Source organism: Phalaenopsis equestris, unplaced genomic scaffold (assembly GCF_001263595.1).
Source record: "Phalaenopsis equestris unplaced genomic scaffold, ASM126359v1 Scaffold000552, whole genome shotgun sequence".
Lineage (NCBI taxonomy): Eukaryota > Viridiplantae > Streptophyta > Magnoliopsida > Asparagales > Orchidaceae > Phalaenopsis > Phalaenopsis equestris.
In genome coordinates this window covers 339,264-362,512 of record NW_018164992.1, presented here as the reverse complement: position 1 = coordinate 362,512, position 23,249 = coordinate 339,264, and the positions used below count along the sequence as shown (strand labels likewise).

The window sequence follows — 23,249 nt, the reverse complement described above, 5'->3', positions numbered from 1 at the left end:
AGATTCATCAAGCTTCAAGCAAGGCACTGATGTAGCTCTATTGTTCAACTAAGGGATAATTACTCCTATGTCATGTTATGGTTATAATTAGTTTGGGATTTTTACTTTTCAACTGACAATTCTTTGTAATTGTCCTATATTGTACTCATTTCTTAAACAAGTTGTAAGGTTCTAAATAAATAAAAATAGCTGCAAAATCTGAGAAATGATAATATGAAGAACGTCAGAATTGTATTGTTCTAACATTTGAATATCAGCAATAGCTATAATAATAAGCGTAACCGCAGGTTAAAATTGCAATATTACCTCTCCAATTACTGCAATAAGAAGACCCTTCGGAAGGTTTAATGTAATACTCCGTATTACAGGGCTCGGTTCCTCTTTTTCATCAGAACATGACCAGACAAAGCTTGAATCTTGAAATAGGACGACATTGGTATTACAATCAAGAGAATGCTGGGCGTCACAAAATTGTCCAAAATCAGCAGAATGCTCAGGACAAGACAAGAATTTACTCAATCGCCTGGAAGAAATTACAGCCTGTGATAATCACATACAAAATTAAACATAATTGAGTAATAGAAAAAAATGAAGATTAACATCCATACCACACAATTCCTAATTATTTACATACCTAACACCTAAATTTTATTTTTTACATATATGGCACCTTGCCTATGCATAAAAATGTGTATTTCACATTTTAAAAGTCACAAAAGTGGTATTTTTGATATGATATGACAAGATTTCGGTGGTATGAATGTAAAAAGTTCAGGTATTAGATATGTAAATACATAAGAATTAGGTGGCATGTACGTAAATGCCCCTAGAAAAAATTGTTAAAAATGGTGAACTTACATCAATCAGCCCGTTAATCACCCATGGAAAAGAATTCAATGGAGAGATTAAGGTGTTAAAAAGTGCAACACATGTAAACACCTACATAGCAATACAACAAATCAATGTTGAAATTCTTATAAAGCATAATAGATTATACTAAGATTCAAATTATAAAATCAATAACATAAAGCATGGCCATAAAACTCACCATAGCAGCATCCAGAGATTGGCCCATCAATGTGAAGACACCAAATGTAGAAAGTGAGAAAAGCGTTGGAGTCGTTGCCCAGAAGAATACACACCATGCGTCCAAATATTTCCGAGTCTAAGATGAAAATTTTCTATGTCAAGATATAGTACAATTAAAAAAACGATTTCATTATGATTAAAGGGCATTTACATACATACCACCAAATTCTTATGTATTTCCACATCTAAACTTCACCTGCATTTATACCATTTAAATCTTTCATATTACATAAAAACTCACTTTTTTAACTTTATGACATGCGACGGGCTGCCTACAACCCGTTGTACCGGAGAACAGGGAGCCGGTCCAACCTTTCCTTGAACCGGTCGGTCCATTGTATGTATTTTGCTCCCGTCTCCTCCCATGCCCAAGTAGTTCACTCCTACTTCCCCGCCCATTGTGCCATAATCTCCCACAACCGCTCCTAGTCTTTTCAACCATTTCTTTTCTTTTTCCCCTTCCATTCCTAAGATCTTACTTTTGTTGTCTCCCTCTCCTCCCCTATTTATACATGTTATCTTTTTAGGTTTAACCAGTTTTTTTGCTGTGATTTTCTGTTCCAGGTGATCCTCCCAATGTCTTCCCTCACTTGATGTTGCATCCTTCGGTGGAGTGATGCTACGGCTGTACCCCGCCAATGTGGTGTGAATTTCCACTCCGTTCACTCCTTCCGGCGCACCCTACACCGCTACCATCTTCTCAGCTCCACCCAACAAGTCGTCCGCACTCTTAGATCCCTCCGGCGGCACAGGCGAGTCACTCCCTACCTCCAGGTTACCGCACCGGCCTCCTCCTTCCTCTGTCGTGCCTCCTAGCTACGCCACAGTGGGTTGCCACCCCTCCAGGTCTTCTCTAAAGCTCCTTCAACTGGTTGACCTATTCCATCGCCCTCCTCTGTTAGCCCCCTCATTTGCTACCTTACAAGGCTTTAACTAGCAGTAGCTTGTTCCACTTAGCCGCACCTTTGACGGATTTCCAACAACTTTTCAGGACTCTCGCACTAGCTTCGTCGCTCTCAAGGACTGTGTTTTTACTTCACACTGATTTTAAGTCTGCATTCCCTATCTCTTTACTATTTATGTGTCTGTTTACTGTTTATGTATTGTTGTTTTGTTGTTTATGTGTCATTCTTGAAGAGGAGTCGCCATTGTACTCGTTTTAAAATTCAACAATAAAATTTGTCACAACTGAGTTTTGATTTGGGTTAACTCCGGTATCATTTGGTATTAGAGCTAGCCCAACCATAGTCTTATCGTAGGGTTGCCTAGTATCTGCCCCCACCTAAGCCACCCAAATTTTTTGTCTTTCTCTTCTTTTCCTCTACCTTGTTTTCCCTTCTTTTTCTCATCTTCTCCTACTACCATCCCTTGCTTATTTTCCAAAACATTTATGATCATGCTGCCACATTAATATACACCGGACCCAACCCAAGAAGAAATACAACGAGAGATTCGTTCTTGCAAGAATGATTGGCCGAGAAGGACGAGGAAACTCAAGGCGACCGTGACATCGAGAGTCAAAGAAGAGAAAGCGACAACGACCTAAATATGTTCCACCGCGATGCTGAATATAGCTCACCCCGCTTTGACATTCATTATGAAAGGAAACCACAAAAGGAGCCCGCGTTCGACACTCCTAGAGATTACGACATCAAAACCGACCTAACAAAATTTGACGGAAGCATGGACCCCGACGACTTCATCGACTGATTGCAAGCTATCAAACACATCTTTGATTACAAGGAGGTAATCTAGGATAAAAGGGTTAAGCTTGCCGCTATAAAACTAAAGAAAAACACTTTGTTATGGTGGGATAACTTGCAACTGACAACGACAATGCAACCGGGATGACATGATCACTAAGCGGGTAAAAATTAAGAAGGCTATACAAAAAAAAAAAAAACATACTCACCCCACTATCTCCAGGATATATTCCTCCCACTCCACAATCAGTAGCAGCGTGATCTATTGATCGAGGAATTCATGACACAATTCGATCATCTACAGGTGAAGTGCGACCTGGTCGAGCAAGAGAAGCACACAATCACCAGTTATCTCGGAAGTCTAAAACCTGCCATTAGCAACATTGTACAACTCCAACCATACTGCATGCTAAACAATGTCCAAACTCTCACATTAAAAGTAGAACGACAACAGAAGCAAACAAAGTCTCAAAAATCCTTCCGACAGCAGTCTCCTTCAAGCCATCATCTCAAATCACATCTACCAACAAGACCACATCGGAAGCTGGCAAGTCACTACTAGGAAGCATGAAAATCCCGAGCGACACGAAACCAGAAAGGGGAAATTCTTCAGAAACAGTTCCTGCATGAAAGTGTTTTAGGTGCCACAGATATGACCACATCACTGCCAATTGTCACATCATCTGCACTGTCTCATTTACCAAAGAAGGGTTGTCGAGGAAGTCGAGAAAGTTGAGGAAGCCCAATCTGAGGATGGTTCGGAAAAGCACTTTCCGCCCCCAGAGACAAGGTGAAAAATTGATCATACGGAGGGTCCTCTAGTCAAAATCTGAAAGAGACCCTTCATGGCTATGACACAACATCTTTTGTACTACATGCCCAGTCAAAGAAAAAATTTGTACTTTAATCATCGATGACGGTAGTTGTGAAACGTTGTATCCACCTTAATGGTCAAACAGTCAGGTTTAGCCACACAAAAAGCATTCACGAACATACTCTTTCACCTGACTCAAAAAAAGGGAACGAAACTCGTGCCGATCAACAATGCTTAGTCGAATTCTCCATCAACAATCAACTACAAAAGCAAGTTTTGTGTGATTTAGTACCAATGGGCTCATGTCACATTCTTCTGGGGAGACCATGACAATTTGATCGAAAAATGCAGCGACATCTTCAAGAACACCTACACATTCAAGAAAGAAGGAAAACACATCATGTTATTGCCTGTAAAAGATGTAAGATGCATGATCGACACCGAAGACACATTAATCTCACAGGCTACCTTCCTGCAATCTGCTCGCGACGCGCCGATGGCACTAGCTCTAGTCCTCCTAGAAGGTACCAATAGGGATAATGAGATACCCACACAACTTAAACCGCTCCAACATGAATTCCAAAATGTCATGATCGATAATCTCCCAGATGGATTTCATCCACTACGAGACATCCAAAATGTCATTGATCTCATAATCAGGACAGTTCTACCAAAAAGACCTGCCTATCGATTGTGACCCGCAGAGTACGAGGAACTCCAATGTCAGGTGCAGGATCTTATTAAGAGAGGATTAGTACGCAAAAACACCAATCCATATGCTATCCCCACCTTTATAGTACCCAAAAAAAGATGGCTCCTGACGGATGTGCATTGACAGTTGTGTCATTAACAAAATTACAATCAAATATTGCTTTCACATACTACGATTTGACGATCTTTAGATCAATTGTACGACGCCACCGTCTTATCAAAAATTGACTTACGAAGTGAATATCAACAAATCAAAATGCGATCGGGCGAGTGAAAGACAGCTTTCAAGACACGGGATGGTCTTTATGATGGACAATCATACCCTTCGGTCTGTCCAATACGCCCAACACTTTCATGTGCCTAATGAATCAAGTCTTTCGAGCCCATATTGGGAGAGAGATTCGTGGTGGTCTAATTTGATGACATTTTGATTTATAGTAAATCCAAAAAATACCACCTACAGCACCTTCGAGCAGTATTCAAGGTCTTACGATCCGAACAACTGTACGACCCCCCAAAGAAGTGCCACTTCTTCACAAACCAAGTATGTTTTTTGGGCTACATTGTGTCTAGCACGGAGATACAAATGGATCCAACAAAGATCGAGGTAATAGTACCTTCACCGAGCTTGGGCTAGTTTCATTCTACCAAAGATTTGTTCGCAACTTCAGCACTATCACCATCCCCCTCACAGAGCTGTTGAAACGAAAAAAATTCACATGGACGGTCACAACCCAAATCAGCTTTGACATATTGAGGGAAAAAGTCTCTCAAGCTCCAATTCTTGTCTTGCCTGATTTCAAACAACCAATCAAGGTTGAGTGTGATGCTTCTGTGAAAATATGCATTTGCATTACTATATAAAAAAAGTATAAAAACTATGCACGTATGCGTCTATGATGTACAAAGAAGAAACCTATCATTAACAAGTATAGTAGACAATTCACTATCCTCATTTACATGCATCAAAACAAAAGAACTACTAAGAGCATGCCTAGCGCAAAAATGACCGGCCCACTTACATTCTCTAGGGATATGAACAAAAAGAACTTGCTTACAAGCTAAAAGGAAATTTAGGTCATACATTCAAGTTGTGGTTGTTGCTGCCAAACATCCTCTTCATGGAGGGGCTAAGAAATTGCATGATGTTGGCATTGTCCCCTTCAACAATAATGCTTTTGAGTTCATAAATCCAATGTTGGCAAATTTGTTGGAGAGATTGGATAGCCATGAGTTCCACTTGTGTGCTGTCCCAATGAGTAAAATGTTGGCCCATAGCAATACTACCTATGCCACGTTCATTACGAATAATTGAAAACCAATTCAGAAGGTCGGCTAGCCTCCCATTGCCCCAAAATCGATAAATGTGGGTCTTCGTGACGACTTCAATAATAGTTGCAGCGATAATAGTTGGTGTACCATAAGTTCGATTGTGAATCATAGCATTGCGTGCCTTCCAGCAGTGTTGAATGGCATAGCAAAAGCATCGAATATGTGCATTTTTATAGTTTCAAACATATTTGAAATTTTCGATTGCATCCTCCAAGTTGCTGTACTTGGGTAGTCATACTCCCCATGCCTCCAAAATGTTCTTAATCCTACAAAAAAGCAAACAATAAGAAACAAGATGATCTCAATCTTCTTCATTGGGACAACCCCAAGGACAATGAATCGAGTCCGAGAGGCCTCTTTTGGCAAGTCAGACTTTCGTAGGGATTGCATCATGTGTAAGGCGCTATCAAAACATTCGTTCTCGACAAAAATATGCCATCCACGACAAAGAAGTTTATGCCATTATTAGGGCTAAAAAACATTGGAGTCATTACCTACTTACAAACAAGTTCACCCTGTTCACGAATCATAACCTCTAAATTTTTTAAACAGTCAGGCTAAACTCAAAGGGCGCCACGCTAACTGGGTAGAATTCTTAGCTTCCTTCCAGTTCGTACTCAAACATAAAGCCAAAAATCAGAACCGCGTCGCGGACGTTTTGAGCTGTCGCCACCTCCTGATCACATCCTTGTAAACACACGTGGTAGACTTTGAAGTTATAAAAGGCATATACGAGACAGATGAAGACTTCCAAGAAATCTGGGAACAGTGTAGGGAGAAATGTCACAGACAGTTCTACAAAACAGATGGCTACTTGTTCCGCCACAACAAATTATGCTTCCTCGTTGCTCCCTACGGAAAGTTGAAATCTAGGAGAACCACAGTAGCGGATTGTCTGACCATTTTGGTAGAGATAAAACTCTTGCAGTAGTGAGAGAACATTTTTTTTCTGCCCCCAATTAACACGAGACGTGGAGCGACATGTTCGACAATGTAAGATTTGTCACCAAAACACGCGGCCAAAATAAATGATTGCACACACCTTTACCAGTCCAAGGTTGGAAAATTTGTTGGCATAGACTTCATCATAGGATTACCATGCACGCAAATAAATAAGGACTCTGTCATGGTTGTAGTTGACCGTTTCTCAAAGATGGCGCATTTCGTTGTCTGCCACCAGATGTTAGATGCATCTCATATTATCGATTTGTACTTCCACGAGATCGTTCGGCTTCACAGCATTCCCATAACCATTACTTTCAATTGGGATGTTAAATTCCTAAGCCACTTTTGACGGACCCTCTAGAGCAAATTAGACACTAAACTCCAGTTTAATTCTACATCACATTCTCAGACGGATGTGCAGACCGAAGTCGTTAATAGGAGCCTTGGGAATATTTTTCGATGCTTCATTGGGAAATATCATGGGACCTCATTCTCGCTCAATCCAAATTTGCCTACAATAGATCAACAAGCAAGACCACAGGACACACGTCATTTGAAATTGTGTAAGGTCGCAACCTGATCACACCCCCTGAGTTGGTTCCAATTTTACCCCCAACAGATATTAGCGAGGATGCTACAAAATGTGCTTATCAAGTTCAACAACTCCACAATGAAGTTGAAGCAATTTCTAAACAAAACCACAAATATCAAACACGGTCTAGAAATTCAGAAAAAAAAGTAACTTTTAAAGAAGGAAACCTTGTGTGGATCAGCCTTAAAAAGGAGTGATTTCCACTATAAGCACACAAAAAACTCAAACCCAAGCCGACAAATTTCCACATACTTAAGAAGCTCGATGACAATGCTTACAAAATTGACCTACCAAATGACACCAAAATTTCAACTATATTTAATTTTGCGGATCTCACCCCATACTATGAGGAACCTAAAGCTTCGAAATTAAGTACGGTCGCAACCTGATCACACCCCTTGAGTTGGTTCCAATTTTACCCCCAACAGATATTAGTGAGGATGCTACAAAATGTGCTTATCAAGTTCAACAACTCCACAATGAAGTTGAGGAAGCAATTTCTAAACAAAACCACAAATATCAAACACGGTCTAGCAAATCCAAAAAAAAAAAAAATAACTTTTAAAGAAGGAAACCTTGTGTGGATCCGCCTTAAAAAGGAGCGATTTCCACTACAAGCACACGAAAAACTCAAACCCGAGCCAACGAACCTTTTCACATACTTAAGAAGCCCGATGACAATGCTTACAAAATCGACCTACCAAATGACACCAAAATTTCAACTATATTCAATTTTGCGGATCTCGCCCCATACTATGAGGAACCTGAAGCTTCGACAACTGATGTCGAAGCTCCCCCAGGAGAATGACATGGGGCAGACTGCCTACAACCCGTTGGACTGTACAACAGGGAGCCATTCGAACCTTTCCCTAGACTGGCCGGTCCATTATATGTATTTACCCGCCCCACATGTTCTAATCTCCCGCAGCTCCTAGCCATTGCAAACCTTCCTTTTCTTTTCCACATTCCTTCCTAAGATCTTATCTTTGTTGTCTCCATATCCTCTCCTATCTATACAAGTTATCTTCTTAGGTCTAACCAATTTTTTTGATGTGATTTTTTATTCCAGGTGATCTTTCGTGTGTCTTCCCTCGCTCGAGGTTGTATCCTTCGGTGGAGTGGTGCTATGACTCTATCTCGTCAAGGTGGTGCGAATCTTCGCTCTGTTCCCTCCTCACGATGTCACCCTACACCACTGTCATCCTCTCAGATCCGTCCAGTAGGTCGTCCGTGCTCCCAGATCCCTCTAGCAGCACAGACAAGCCGCCACCTCCTTCCTTTGTCGTGCCTCTCAGCTACACCGCAGTAGGTTGTCGTCCCTCCAGAGCTCCCTCCCGCACCTACTCCAACGCCCTCCTCCGTCAGCCCCCTAGTCTCTCGTCTCCCTAGGCTTCGGCTAGCAGTCGCCTGTTCCCCTTAGCCCCACCTTCAACGGATTTCTAGCAGCCTTCCAAGTCCTATCGCACCGCCTTCACCGCGCTCCAGGATTGTATTTTTACTTCACGCTGATTTTAAGTCCGCATTCCCTATTTCTTTATTGTTTATGTGTTGTTTCGTTTTATTTTTGTGTTCGTTTACTGTTTATGTATTCTCGTTTTGCTATTTATGTGTCATTGTTGGAGAGGAGTCGTCATTGTACTCACTTTAAAATTCAGCAATAAAATGTCGTGTTTGAGTCTTGGTTTGGGTTAACTCCGGTATCACTCTAAAAAAAAGATGAAATGCATATTTTCATGCAGGGTAGAAGTGAAATATATATATATGTAAATATTGAAATTTAGGTGTTAGACATATAAATAAGTAGGAATTGACTGGTAAATCTTCCTACAGTTAAACAAGAATTGTGTTGAGCTAATATTTTCTCTTGCTTAAATTTCAAAAAGTAATTTCAGTTTGTATAGGAAAAATGCACAGGAAATACCCATTTTCCATGTGAAATTTCTCTCTGACTTCATAAGTATATACCTTATGAAAAAGTTTGTAATTTTATTCAGGTATGATGATATTCTCTTATACAGCACAACAAATTAGTACAACACAGAAAAATGCCTTAATTCTCTTACAGCGAGGTGTTGCACTTCCAGTAATCTCCTCTTCATCAGCCGCTCTGTGAATATGTATTCCCAGCAATACATCTTCAGAATCCGAATGGACATCAAAAGTTCACCAGCTCCTCTAATTCTGTAATTAGACAAGGTTGTAAGGCATAACATGAAGAGAGAATGCTATGGCTATCTAGCATAAAAATAATTCTAAGCTGAACCAACTCCACAACATAAATTTTAGAAATTTTCTAAAAATTTTTTCAAAAAAAAAAAAAAAAAAGAAAACAATAGAAAAGCACGAGAATAATTTTTCGTTAAAAACAAACTAGTAAAACAAATGAAGTAATCGATGCATCCAGAAATTATCTAGCAGATATATGATGTCATATATGTGACCACGCTGGCCATCAAGAAAATCAATGATTTACCAAGTCATATTAAAAAAACCATTTAAGCTTGATTATTGATCTAGTCCAACTATTTGAGCTTAGCAATGTTACAGAAAGTTTTAAATGCAACTGGGAGACCCATGTCTGCAAACTAAACTCAAAGCATTAACAAGTAATTATTGTTAATAGACAGATTGAGCAAATTAATCATGCTAAAATGACATTTACTTAAAACACTAATAAATCGTAAATTATTGAGGAAATTGTTAGATGGAATAGAAATGTATCCCGTTAATATATTTTTTTTAAAAGATAAATCCCAAAATAGTCTCCCCACGATTGTGTGCTGTTAATCTAATCCCAGAGTATCTTATGTTATCACATTTAGTCTCTCTACTATACAAATTTGATTCAAAATAGTCTCTTATTCAGAATTTTGTTACAAAATTGATCCCAATTTAACCCCTAAGGGATCATTTTGGATCTTTGTATAATTGAGTGATTAGATTGGAGAAATGTCATACTCTAGAACTTAATTGACCGCATACAAAAAGTTGGGAAATTATTTCAGTGTTGATGAGTTTTTATTTTTTCCTTGATATGAATACATGGATTATAATAAAATAAAAATAATTAAAATTTATACATAAGAATTAGTGAAAGAGAGAACCGGACAAATTGGAGCACGGTCCCCTAGAAAGGCACACAAAGGTGCTCAAGTTTGCAATCACTATGACGAGAGCAAGAGAGGGAGATGAAACTAATGGATTCTTAAACAAAACTAAATCCACCAATAAAATTTCATCTTCCTAATGGATTGGTGAGTGAATTGTATGCAGTTTCAAAACTAGTTCAGGATCCACAAAGTTTGACTGATTTAGGTTTTAATTTTGTTCTCTAAAATTTTCTAAAGGTGACTAGATAATCAATGGAATAGGTTAAAGACTCTCTCTAGTTAATATCTAGAGCTTTTTACGATCTTCTGCAGAGTTTATGATAATGAAAAGTGAGTTGAATCCAGCTACATATAGTCAAAATCTTAACATGGCCTACAACCCTAAGTAAATTATGTCTTAATGGATGGATCTAAGGCTTTAACCAAAGGCTGCAAACTCTAGGGAACCCTAAAGGAATGCGTCAAGAATATAGAAAGATTTTATGAGTATATTTGGAAAGGTTTAAGGTCTTCAAAAGTCCAAGAAAATAAGTCCAGGCCCAGCTTCCTTCTTCTTAAAACCAAACCCTATATGAAGTGGAATTGTCTTTTAAAATGGATGAAGAGAGAGAATTGATGCAGGATCAAAATATGGATATGAAAGAAAAATTCTACAACAATGAACCCCCCCTCCCCCCCCACCAAAAAAAAAAAGAAAAAAAAAACACACATATAACGATAACGTCTACTCAAAAAGATAATATATGATTGGATACTGGTCACCAAACAAGCTCCGATATAAAGTTTGGCCACCAACCCTCCTAAGTTTAATTGAAGACTCAAAATTTCACAAAGAACAGGAAATGTCACTAACTTCTTCATTTTTGCACACCCCGACTAACCTCCTTGGGTTAATGAGTGTAATAGTGGATGATAATTCAGTCAGATTCAATTTTCACGGACATTCATTCTCACTTACACAAGTCATGACCAAGTAAATGGAAGATTGTTCTCACTAAACTGCCACAACCAAATACTTATATTTCAATTCAACGAAAATTGATTGGTACTATACATGATACAATGAAGCGTGCATAAATAATTCCTCAAACAAAAAAACAGACCTTTTAAAACACTAAAATATAACATCATACAAACCCTAAAAGTATCAACCTAGTCTTAATCTTTAAAAAAAATAACAGTATAATATCGGATAAGTTACAAGCTCAATGAGATAATCAGTGTTAGAATAAGGCTCAATAGACAATTAAGAAATAAAGTGCATGCATAATGATAGGAATAACAATAAACATGCTTAAATATTTAAAGGTATAAGAAACATGAATAATCAAGCAGTTATTGGCAATGCTTTTATTCACTCTACTATGCAATATTGTGTATGTTTTTATTTTACATCTATTTTCATTCTTATTCTCAACTTTTTTTAACTTAAAAATGCCCATTAATATTTTCATAAATAATACCGAAGTTAACCCAAGCCATGACGCACGACACAATTTTTATTAATGACTTGAACAAGGTTACAATGAAGACTCAAAAGAATGAAAGACAACACACAAAACAAAAGTGTAAAACAAATGATTACAAAATAAATACTCGATAAAGGAAGGCACAACAAACTTGATGAAGAGGAAGTCAGGGCTTTGGTGCAAGGCAGACGGCTGCGGTGAAGGCCGGAGAGGTGCCGGTCTACCGTGGAAGAAGTGGGACAACAAATCAGCAAGGGGAGTGACGTCACACCACAGCGGCAAGGAGCATAAAATGTCGTCGAAGATCGAAAGACTGCTAGAGAGGGACGGTGGGTGCGGCAGCCTGCTGCAGAAGGCAACACTGCTGGAGAGGGGCGGCACATCAAGGAAGTGGAGCGGCCTGCTGCAAGAGGCGAGGCTCCTGACATGAAGACTGGCTGAGAGCTGTGGGAGGGCCGACAAACAACAGGAAAGGGAGATGCGGGGGCTGTCGAGAGAGCAAAAAGGAGGAGAGGGGTCTGCTCCCTGCAAGGGGGAAGGCTGGGCGGCCAGTAGGAGTGCAAGGAGTTCGGTGGAGCTGGCTATAATGCTGGAAGTGGCTGACAATAGCCGAGAGGATGGACGAAGAGATAAAAATCTCGGCGGGGTCAACCTATAGCCGGAGCATCACCCGGATCCATAGAGACAATCACCACCTTGAACAAGAGATGGCTAGAACACTATCTTGATGTCAGATACACCCCTCAAGAGGTAAAACACTCAGACAAAACTAAATTCAGATTTCATCAAAACAAGCTTCAATCTTAAGAAACACAACATCTTCTATTTATAAAGAGACATAACCTATCTTAAGAAACATTTAAAATAAGGAGAATAAAAACAAGATTTCAGACTTTGGGAAAGGCTTTTAAAATAGAAAAAGAAAATATAAATCAAATTTCATATTTTAGGAAAGGGTTTTTTTAAAATAAGAATGGAGAATAAAATCAGATCTCATATTTTAGAAAATGATTTAAATTTATAAAGTGCTTAGGAAGGAAAGTTGAGGGAGAGAGAAAGGAAATGTGAGAAAAGAAAAGGAAATGACAAAAATGAAAGAGGGAAGAGGTGGGAGGGGGCGGCAGCCCCCATCCCTTGAGAACTGGTCGGTCCTCTCCCGAGCCCCGCGTTAGTCTCCCGGGCTTGGGGGAGCTTCGAACTCATCTATCTAAGCTTCTAATCCCCAGTCTTTAATTATGATGGCACCTAGATCCCATTGTCAACTGTACTGCCTCCCCAAGTATTTGCAAGCGCACCTCCATCTCGGTCCAATCTCCTGGGGCTGAAATCTCTGTTTTGGTGGTGGCCATAGTGGTGAAGAACCGATTGTTACTAAGACTGGTCCTGCTACTCTGCAGGTGAGGGCTTTTGTCTCCTCGGGCCCTATTGAAGGTAGTAGAATGAGGTGTTTTCCGTCCTTAGTGAAGGAATACGTGTTTCGAAATCCACGAGCTGAGTCTTCCGCTCAAACTGTCACGGTCTCTCTAGCAGAAGGTGGCAAGCATCCATGGGGACCTCATTACACCATACCTTATGCTGCAGCTGACTCCTTATTGAAAACCCTACCAGGCATTGTCGGTCGATGTTGATCCTGTTTTTCTTCTTTAGCCACGTTAGGGAATATGACTGAGAATGTCTTTGAGTCGGGAGTCCCAGTTTTTCTATCATCTAGGTCGACGTCACGTTTTTGCTACTACCCTCGTCGATGATAAAACTACATAACTTTCCATTCACTGTGGAGCGGGTGTGGAAAATATTGTGGTGAAGCCACTGCGGATCCCTCATGTCCTCAACTTGCAAAATCCATTGAATCACAAGTGCTTCTCCCTCATTTGGTGGGAGTTGATGCTCCTCATCGATTCCTCAGCTTCCTGCTCCTCGCTAATCTCTTCCACGGCAACCAGCTCGGTGAAAGTTACATCTCTGCTTGTCGAACAGCTAGAGGCTACGTGCCAAAATCCGTGACATCTGAAGCATTTTCTGGCGAGCATTGTGGTCGACTTCTTCTTGTCGGGAGCTGTGTCCAAATCAAATTTATCAACTTTCTGTGGCGTGCTCCTACTAGTGTCTATAATTGTGGGTGGCTGTCTGGCTGGTGGTGGTTGTCTGCTTTGCTTCTGCAGCCTCACTACTTTCAATGTAAGTGCTTCGACATCCCCCAGCATCCAGTATGGCTGGAGTTGCACTACATTGTTAATACTAGGCTTCAAGCCTCCAAGATATCTCGCTACTATATTCTCCTCTGACTCTATGAGGTCGCACTTAAGTTGTAAGTGGTCGACTGAGCTGTAAACACCTCCACAGAATGGTCTCTCTGCTGCAAATTGTGAAGTTTCAAAACTTGTCCGGATGGTAATGAGAAGGAAGATATTTTTTTATGCATGATTTTCTTCATTTTTTTCTCACTTGGTGATCTTTTTGCTGCCTTCTAACCTTCTTTGTTGTTGTACGTTCTCCCACCATAGGAGGCCTTTTCTTCAATTTTATAGCAGCTAGTTTGACCCGCCTCACTTCGGGCACCTCTTTGTGTTCAAAGATCCGCTCAACTGTTTGTTGCCATTCGATAAATTCATCCGAATTCATGCTCCCCTCAAACTCGGGAAAATCTACCGTAATCCCATACTCTTGGTGCCCTCCATATGGCATCTTTTATCGAAAAATTTCCCTATGGAAAGAACGCGGGTATTCCACTTTAGGCCTTCTTTGATATTGTATCTCGAAACGTCGTGGCCTATCTTCTTCATCGCTGAAGTTATCCATATGGAAGAGATTCAAATCTTCTTCTCTTTCTCCTCTTCGACTCTCAAGGTCACAGCCGACACTACCTTCTTCATGTGTCATCTCTTTAATCTTCGCAATTCTTTGTTGGAGGCGACAAAGTTCTTGCCATATGTATTCCTGAGTAAAAGAAGGCTCAGACATATTTTTCCTTGGCGGCATGTTTAGTGGCTTGGGACCTGTGGGAAAAAAATAAAAAAAAGTAAAAAGAGATAAAATAACAAAAAAAATTTGGTGTGGTGGATTGGGTAGAGGCGGATGCTAAAAACCCTAGGATGGGACTAAGGTTGGGCTAGCTTTGATACAAAATGGTATCAGAATTAACCCAAACCACGGCGCACGACACAAATTTTATTAAAGACTTAAACAAAGTTACAATGAAGACTTAAAAGAACAAAAGACAACACACAAAACAAAAGCATAAAATAAAGGATTAAAAACAAAGACTCGACAAAGAAAGGCACAACAAGCTTGACGAGGTGTCTGGGCAGTGGTGCAAGGCAGGCGGCTGCAATGAAGGCCAGAGAGGTGTTTGGCTATTGTGAAAGAAATGGGACAGCAAATCAGTGAGGGGAGTGGCGTCGCACCGTAGCTGGAAAGAGCAGGAAACGTCATCAAAAGTCAGAAGGCTGCTGGAAAGGGACGGTGGGTGCAGGAAGTGGGGCAGCCTGCTGCAGGAGACAACGCTTGGCTGGAAGTGGACCTGTGTAGATGATCACCACCTCGGACAAGGGACAGCTGGAGCACTACTTTGACAAAACTGAATTCATATTTCATCAAAACAAGCCTCTAACTCAAAGCACAACCTCTCCTACTTAAGAAGAGAGAACATATTTTAGAAAACATTTAAAATAAGAAGAAGAATAAAAATCAGTTTTTAGATTTTGGGAAAGGTTTTTAAAATAGGAAAGGAGAATATAAATCAGATTTCATATTTTAGGAAAGGGCTTTTTTAAAATAAGAAAGGAGAATAAAATCAGATCTCATATTTTAGGAAAGGATTTAAATTTAGATAGTGTTTAGGAAGGAAAGATGAGGGGGAGAGAAAAGAAAGGAGGAGAGAAAGGAAAGAGTGAAGAGGCCCCCTCCCTTGAGAACCAGTCGGTCCTCTTTATCAATGATCCCTTATACCTCTTTAAATTTTGGCTTATTTTATTTTCTTATGTTATCACCTAACATATCAGCTATAATCATAACTGAAAAAGGTTAATCGTCCCAACACAACACTTATCAATGATCCCTTGATACCAAATGATTTGCTCTTATCTCACCATCAAGTCAAAAATTCAATCATTTACATACAAACACTCACCTTGCCATAATTTTTTCTTTCTTGTTCAGGTCATCAGTATATTTGTCCACCTATCAAAACACATAACATTAAATTGATTAACTTTACCTGTTATGATCAATTTTATATGCATGTACTACTTGCCTAAATGTATCTGCAAGCAATAATTGATTTAACATGCACAATAATACATGAGGAAAAAAAATCAGCAATTTTTATTTGGCTTTTATATGAAATATACACTTATTAAAAAATATGAAGAATTTTTACACGTCTATGTAAGCTTTGGTTCAAATTTAGATTGGGTTCCTCTCTTTGGGCTATGTTTATGAGGCAAAAATATTGTGCTAATACTCATCCTTCCTTGGTCTCATGGAAGGTTGGAGATTCTCGTATTTGAAAAGTTGTGGTGAATGCTAGAGATACAAAAGTTGTGGTGAATGCTAGAGATACAACAAATGATTTCATTTTTGGGACATTGGGGAGGGGAAGATTTCCTTTTGGAATGAAAATTGGGGTTTTTCACATAATTCTGATTTATCTCACTCTCCTCATTCTAACTCTTTATTGGTCTCAGATTTCTTTGATAATGAAGGTTGGGATTTTTCTAAATTATGCTCTACGGTTGGGGAACAAAATGCAAAACATATACTCACAATCCCCATCACCCCTACTCATAGAGATCTCCCCATGTGGAAAAGAAACAATTCTCTCTCGATTTGCAAGCTTATTTATGACACTCTACACTCACATCGTGACTAGATATGGGGAAAATGGATTTGACATAAATATTTATCTCCTTCTATATTTTTTTTCTTTGGCGTTACCTAATGTCTTTAATCCCACTGGATGACATTCTTAAGCTTAAGGGATTGGAATTAGCCTCTAGATGCCATATGTGTAAAATAAAGGAGGATATAAAACACATTTTCTTTGAGTGTGCTTTCTCTTTAGAGGTTTGGGATATGATTGACGCTCACTTTGGTTTCTCTTGGACACATAGAGGATCTTTAACTAGTTATTTATGACAATAGAAGAATTTTGATGCATGTATCACACCTCTCCCCCCTCTATTACTATGGTTGTTGCATATGTGATTGCCTATTATAATAAAGCTTTAAGAGGCAGCTCTTCTGTGGTTAAAGCCTCTAAGGCCCCTCGGCTTATTTCATCGGCTCCACTGCACGCTAATTATGTGAAATTAAATGTTGATGGCAGTTGACATGCTGACTATGCTGCGGTTAGGGGTTTATTTAAAAATTTTGAGGGGGAAATGTCTTTGTTTTTTCGCTTTTCCAGTTATTGCTGAAACTTCATTGGTTGTTGAATGTTGGTGAGTCTTTTTGGCTTTAGTGGTGGCCAACATTTTCAATTTTCATAAGCTGTAGGTGGAGATGGATTCAAAAATATTTTATGATATTTTGGTTGGTACTTCTTCTCCACTCTGGGATTTAGTTGGTATATTTAAAAGAATACTGGCTCTTATACCTGAAAACTATCTTGAGGTTAACTGGAAGTTTATTCATAGAGAGAGCAATTCCCCTACTGATTGACTTGCCAAACATGCAGGGGAGACCTGTCACGTTGGCACACATCCCACTGCCCCTCTTCGGAGACTTATCATTGGAGATACTTTAAATCTCCCCTACATTCGGTTCCAAGATTTTATGTGTTTTGGCCATCAACTGTTGCCCTTTAGGCTGGACTGCTGAATTTTCTCTTATGGTTTTCTTATATTTTGTTTGGCTTGGCTGTTTTTGCATTTATTACAGGATGCTCTCTTTTTTTGGAGACACGGGCTGTGCTGGAGTCCCTGTTCTTGGCATTTTTGAGGATATCCTGCGACACCGAGGACGACTCCCCTACAAGATTTTCTTTGTTTCGTTTTCATTCAAGATACTTCCAAGATATACAAGCACACATGATTGCCTTTGTTTTGGATTTTTTTTTGGTTTTGGGGTATACCTGTATTTTGAAGATTACTTTTTCGGTGAGTTGTATTGCGGGGAGAGGGACCCCTAGAGGTGAGTCAAATGTATTTTTTGTGTTTTCTAGATGGGGACCCTCTTCCCCTCCCTAACCTTGTACCTTCTTTTTAAGTATTAACGCGTAGGGAGCCACCGCTGCTCTTTCCCCCGAATATATATATATATATATTTAAACATGCCGTTCCGCTCTGCTAGGGTTCCACCCCATGGCGAACCCTAGCGTCTCGCGTTACTTTCGGCTTCGGGATTTACTCGCGTCGGGTAGTCTCGCGTTGACAACTTCCTTTTGCGTCGTCTTGCATTCCGTTCGCGTCTCGTCTGACGACAATGCTGCGGTCGTCTTCGTTGCCTGCGTCTCGTCTGTGACAGAGTCGCTCGACACCTGCATCCTGCTTCTGTCTGCGATAGAGCTGCTCGACACCCCTATTCTTGCAGCTTCTCACCGTGCTGCAGGTTGGCACTAGCTGCGGTAATGGCCTCAGGGATTTCTTACTCCGCCGCCCTCGCCTGTGATAACCCCGCCAAACCCTCCTATGCTATAGTGGTTGACAAACGCAGCTCCACATTTCACCTCGCAGATAGTGCGGCATTCCCGTAGATTTACTATGATTCTGTAGCAGGAAATGAAGATTGCAATCTCATAAAAAAAGTAGAGAAAAAACTAGAAAACCAACAATTTTCTTCTCTGACGCTGAAATTTCAACTCGTGCAGGAAAACACAAATTTACACTAGTTGGAAAATTCCAATTATGTTGCCCTAAGATGGAGAACATCAGGAAGGTTTTTGAAGACTTCAAACTGGTTGTGGATTGACGGGTGGGTCATTTCGACGGAAGACATGTTATGATACAGCTGAGTACAGAAGATGATTACACGAGAATTTTCTCAAAGAAATTTATCACAATTGAGGGCAAACATATGAAATTGCTCAAATGGACCCCTAATTTTGATCCCAGTCAAGAACCCCAAATTGCACCTATCTGGTTCTCATTACCTGAACTCAAGCTTAATTTGTTTGAACTACCTATCTTATATGCAATTGAGATTATCCCTAGAAAACCTTTGCAGGTAGATTTGTCTACAGTTTATTTCTCAAGGCCCTCTATTGTAAGGATTTTGATTGAACGAAATATTACACTACCGGATGTAGAAGAAGTCTAGTTTGGATCTGCTCATAATGATTATTGACAAAAAATCATTATGGAACAAAAACCATACTACTGCAAGCACTGCAAGATGTTTTGACACCCGCAGGAGAAGTGTTTTAGATTGCACCCACAGTTGAGAACCAATAGTCAAAAGCAGGAACACACTATTAGTGCATCTCATGTGCCTGAACACGCTCCCAACAAACCTGACGACAACCAACCTGAGGTGGGAATCACCACAAGACATGAGTTGGTGTCTGCCCCTAGTCCGCCCCCAGGACCCCTTCTCTTGACCATACTACAACGGATAATGTTCGAACTAAAAAATCAGGACAGTCCCGCAACTCCTATTAAGAAAGCATCAGGTGCAGAGGTAACAATTCACACTTAACATACACTGGAACCTATCGTGGTGACAACGATTGTCTTTCCTCCTACTACGCTTCTAACATCAAATTAGATCTAGGATCACATGAGCTAGTCTTCAGATGAAGAATGACATGTTTACACTTTTCGGCGGAAGAAGAAGGCTGGGAGCACACTCTAACTTGAAAACTTAATGAATGATACTTTGGTGACTCCTGATAATGACACGTCTCTTCAAAGTTTGTTATCTGGTTCCGCTCCTAAAACTAGAGGAAGAGGCAGAACTAAACTGACTCGTCCTTAACTACTTGTTTTCTGCATGTTTTATATTTGTTTTACATTTTATTAAGTTTATCTGTATCTTTTTGTTGGGGTATTACTGTACTTGTATCGTATGGGTAGGGTGCCTCTTTTGGGCTCTTCTCATACAACTTTTATGTATCCTTTTCTATTTCAATAAAATCAGCTATTGGTCTTTTCATAATATATATATACACTCACACTAGCATTCTAAAAAGGATAAGACATCGATAAAACTCTAAAATTCAAAAATCGCAGAAAATAAGTTGCTAGGGACGAGCCAACTTAGGCCTGCCTCTGCCTTTGGTTATAGGAGCGGAGCCAACTAAAAAATTGCTGAGTGTCGTGCTATTACCCGAAGTTACTAAAGTATCATCCATTAAATTCCCAAGCTGGAGAGTGCCTCCATTATTTGTTTTCTTTCTAGATGTGTATATCTGTCATTTCTCATCCGAAGACTGGCTCATCTGATCAGTGTGGTCAACATTGTCGGGCATGTAGAAGAGAATGAGCCACAAGCTCCTCACTAACAGTAACAACATTCTCATTCTGAAGAGATGGTAAACATGTCTCCTCAGTACATGATGCTTCATGAGGATGTGGAGTTGCAATACTATCCTGATTATCGGACCGAAGAATATCCTTTGGAGGTAAGGATCCTATAGTATCGTTTTCAAAAGTGACAGAGACTGTAGGATGCATAAGTAAATCATCTGTCAATACATTAGTCAGAAGAAAAAAAACAGTATTGTCTTCGGTAGTGAGAGGGAAAAGTGACATCGTGTCAACTAGTGTTTCAATAGTCTGTGGAATGCACTCGGGAGCGTAAAAGGGACATATATGAAGTAGAGCAGATCGAGTAGCATTTTTACTTGGAGGTTTTAGATTCGGATGCAACTAATAACATTGAGAAAGAGAGTGTCCAAACATACGGCAGTGGGTGCAATAAAGAGGTATATGTTCAAGTTCTGCTTGCTGTCAAAATCACTAATGTTGTGTGTCAATTCATATTTCTCCCGAAAAAGGTAAAGTAATATCTCGTTCTATCAAAAGTCTGGCTTCAAAAGGCCGAGTCAGATTCACTGTAGGCATATCAGTTTTGAGAAGTTTACCGTATACCATCGCTAAAACGAAGAGAAGCTATTGATCATAAAGGTGGACCTTCAAACCTGGGAAGCGCAGCTAAATAGGAATGGTAGGAGGTTCAGTACGAGTGTCAAAATCCACCGTCCATTTTAAAACCTTCATCACCTGGTTGTCTATTCGAAGGAATTTTCTCGCAAACAAATGAGCATAGACTTCATCATTTGATAATTGAATGAAAATGTGCGACCATCCAATTTACCAATCTTCCAACCCCCTTTCAGCTTCATTTGCTCAAAATCCTTTCGAATTAGCTCAAGTTTAGGGTTTTCATAAAGAAACTTACCTCGACAGTGCCAGCTAGGGTGGAGATCTCGACCTCTGTGAGAAAGATTGAAGGTTGTCATTTTTACGGGATGTTTTTTTGAAAAATGGCCCAAACATGACACCCTGCCCACACCAAAACCACAAGGGGTTCCAAAACTAGAAAATACAGAAAATGTACATTAGAGACATAAAGGAAAAACCTAAAAATGTTGAAATACATAGTATCAGGTGGCTAGAGAGTAACCGAATTTAGTTTTGCCTCTGCCTCTGGTTCTAGGGAAGGAGCAAGCTAATAAGTTGGTAAAATGATTAATAAGTTGGTAAAATAAGTTGGTAAAATGATTGTCATTGCCAGTAGTAACCAATGTATCATCCAATATGTTTCTGAGCTGGAGTCATTCTTTTTCTTCGTCTTGGAATAGACCTGTCATTCCTCTTCAGAAGATTGGCTCACCTGATCATGTTCTAAAGTGTGTTGGAAATGTGCAGATTGTTGAACATTAGAAACAACTACATATTGTACCGGCTGATCTGTTATTGGATCAAAAGAGCCCTCTCGTGTTTCTTGACATGTATGTGAATCTTCTTCAATAACAGTGGGTGGTATAAACATAATTGGATTTGTAGCTGTAGTATGTTGTTCTTCTTCAAAAACTGCGGTGTTGGGAAGAAGATCGGGTTGCATCTTCTCAACAGGGATAATAAGTGATTGTTCTTTAGCGATATTCAGCCTTAGATAAGGATGCAAACGATAGCAAATAGTAGAACTATAGCCAAACATACTACAATGAGAGCAATAAGGAGGGTTTGATTCGATTTCAACATTTTGTCAATACCCGTTGTGAGTGGTTCCAATCCATACCTCATCTGGAGCTGGTTGAGTGATATCCCTCTCAACTAATACACAAGCCACAGAGGGTCTGGTGACAGCAAGCGTAGGACTATCAATCCTGAGAGACTTACCGTAAGCAGTTTCTAATGAGTAGAGAATTTCCAACTTCAAAATTCATCCTTTAACACCCAACTTCCAAATTCATCCTTTTAACACTTAAATTTCCCTTTTGTTGGAACCTTGCTCGAGACCTACTCTCAGATTATTTGGGCTAGACTTAATGGCAAAATAGAGAAAAGAAAATAAAAAGAATTTCTAATCAAATACATATTTAGATATATTTACACCTATATACTTATATTACCTCAAGAATCTTCCAGAAAACTTTTCACTCTTTGTTTTCCTTCCCCGCTTCCTAATTTAGAGCTACTTGTCACACGCCGCCATTAGCAAGACAAACAAGAGATGGAATATTCTAGAAAAGGCTAGATGGAGGAAAGCAATCTAGAAGATTCTCCCTCATTCTAAAGAATGGAGGCCCCAAGAATGACCTAGAAGGATCTAGAATACGTATGTACATAAGAATGCTGTAGAACTATCTAGAAGCTAGAATATTATAATGTAATATAGAAACTTCCCTTGGACATGGAAGAGGCCCTCCCCTCATTCCAATCCATCGCAGGTTTCAAGCATTCAAGCTTTGTAATCTTTCTTTTCTTAGTGAAGCATTTTCTTCTCCAACTCTTCTCTCTAATCTTCTTCCAAGAGAATGCTTTGTGCTTTAAGTTCACGAGTTGTGAGGATCAGACTGATTTAGTGCTAAAGGAGAGCACTAAAGCCGCATGGGTGACTAAAGCAAAGTTAGTCGTAACAGTTGGTATCAGAGCCACGATTCGAATGGATGACAAAGAGTATCAAAGAGCATGTGATGGAGTAGAAAGCCACTAATGTGGAATCATCTCAACAAGAGCGTGGTCGCCAGGAGCAATGAGATCTAGCTGCATCCAAACGACATGACGGTCCAAGGAGATCATACATGGCTTTAATTCGCGCCTTGCTCTGGTGGAGAAGGCGATGAATGACATGGAGACCCAGATAAAGGATCTTGGCCAAAAGATGGATGGACTCGAGGAGGAGGACTTCACCATCCATTAAACCATCAGAGGTATGATGCTCCAACTAGAGGAATCTCTGATGACCCAAATGACTAGGATGCGAGATGACTTGATGGGAGAGTTCCAAGAGGTGCGAAGAGCCCACGAAGAAGAGATGAGTGACACTCGTGCTAGTTCGGAGGAAATGCGTGGGGACTTCTCGCTATGCAAAAGGGCA

At 39.9% G+C, this 23,249-nt stretch overlaps 1 protein-coding gene across 1 annotated transcript in view; it reads right to left on the bottom strand.

Annotated features, from left to right (window-relative positions):
- The window catches only part of LOC110029169 (ABC transporter C family member 13), a 158,609-nt gene that overhangs the window by 48,786 nt on the left and 86,574 nt on the right, over positions 1–23,249 (bottom strand). Inside the window, 4 exon segments of the mRNA XM_020731338.1 lie at positions 307–540; positions 859–939; positions 1,049–1,165; positions 9,250–9,367. Coding sequence (XP_020586997.1) covers positions 307–540; positions 859–939; positions 1,049–1,165; positions 9,250–9,367 — 550 coding nt within the window.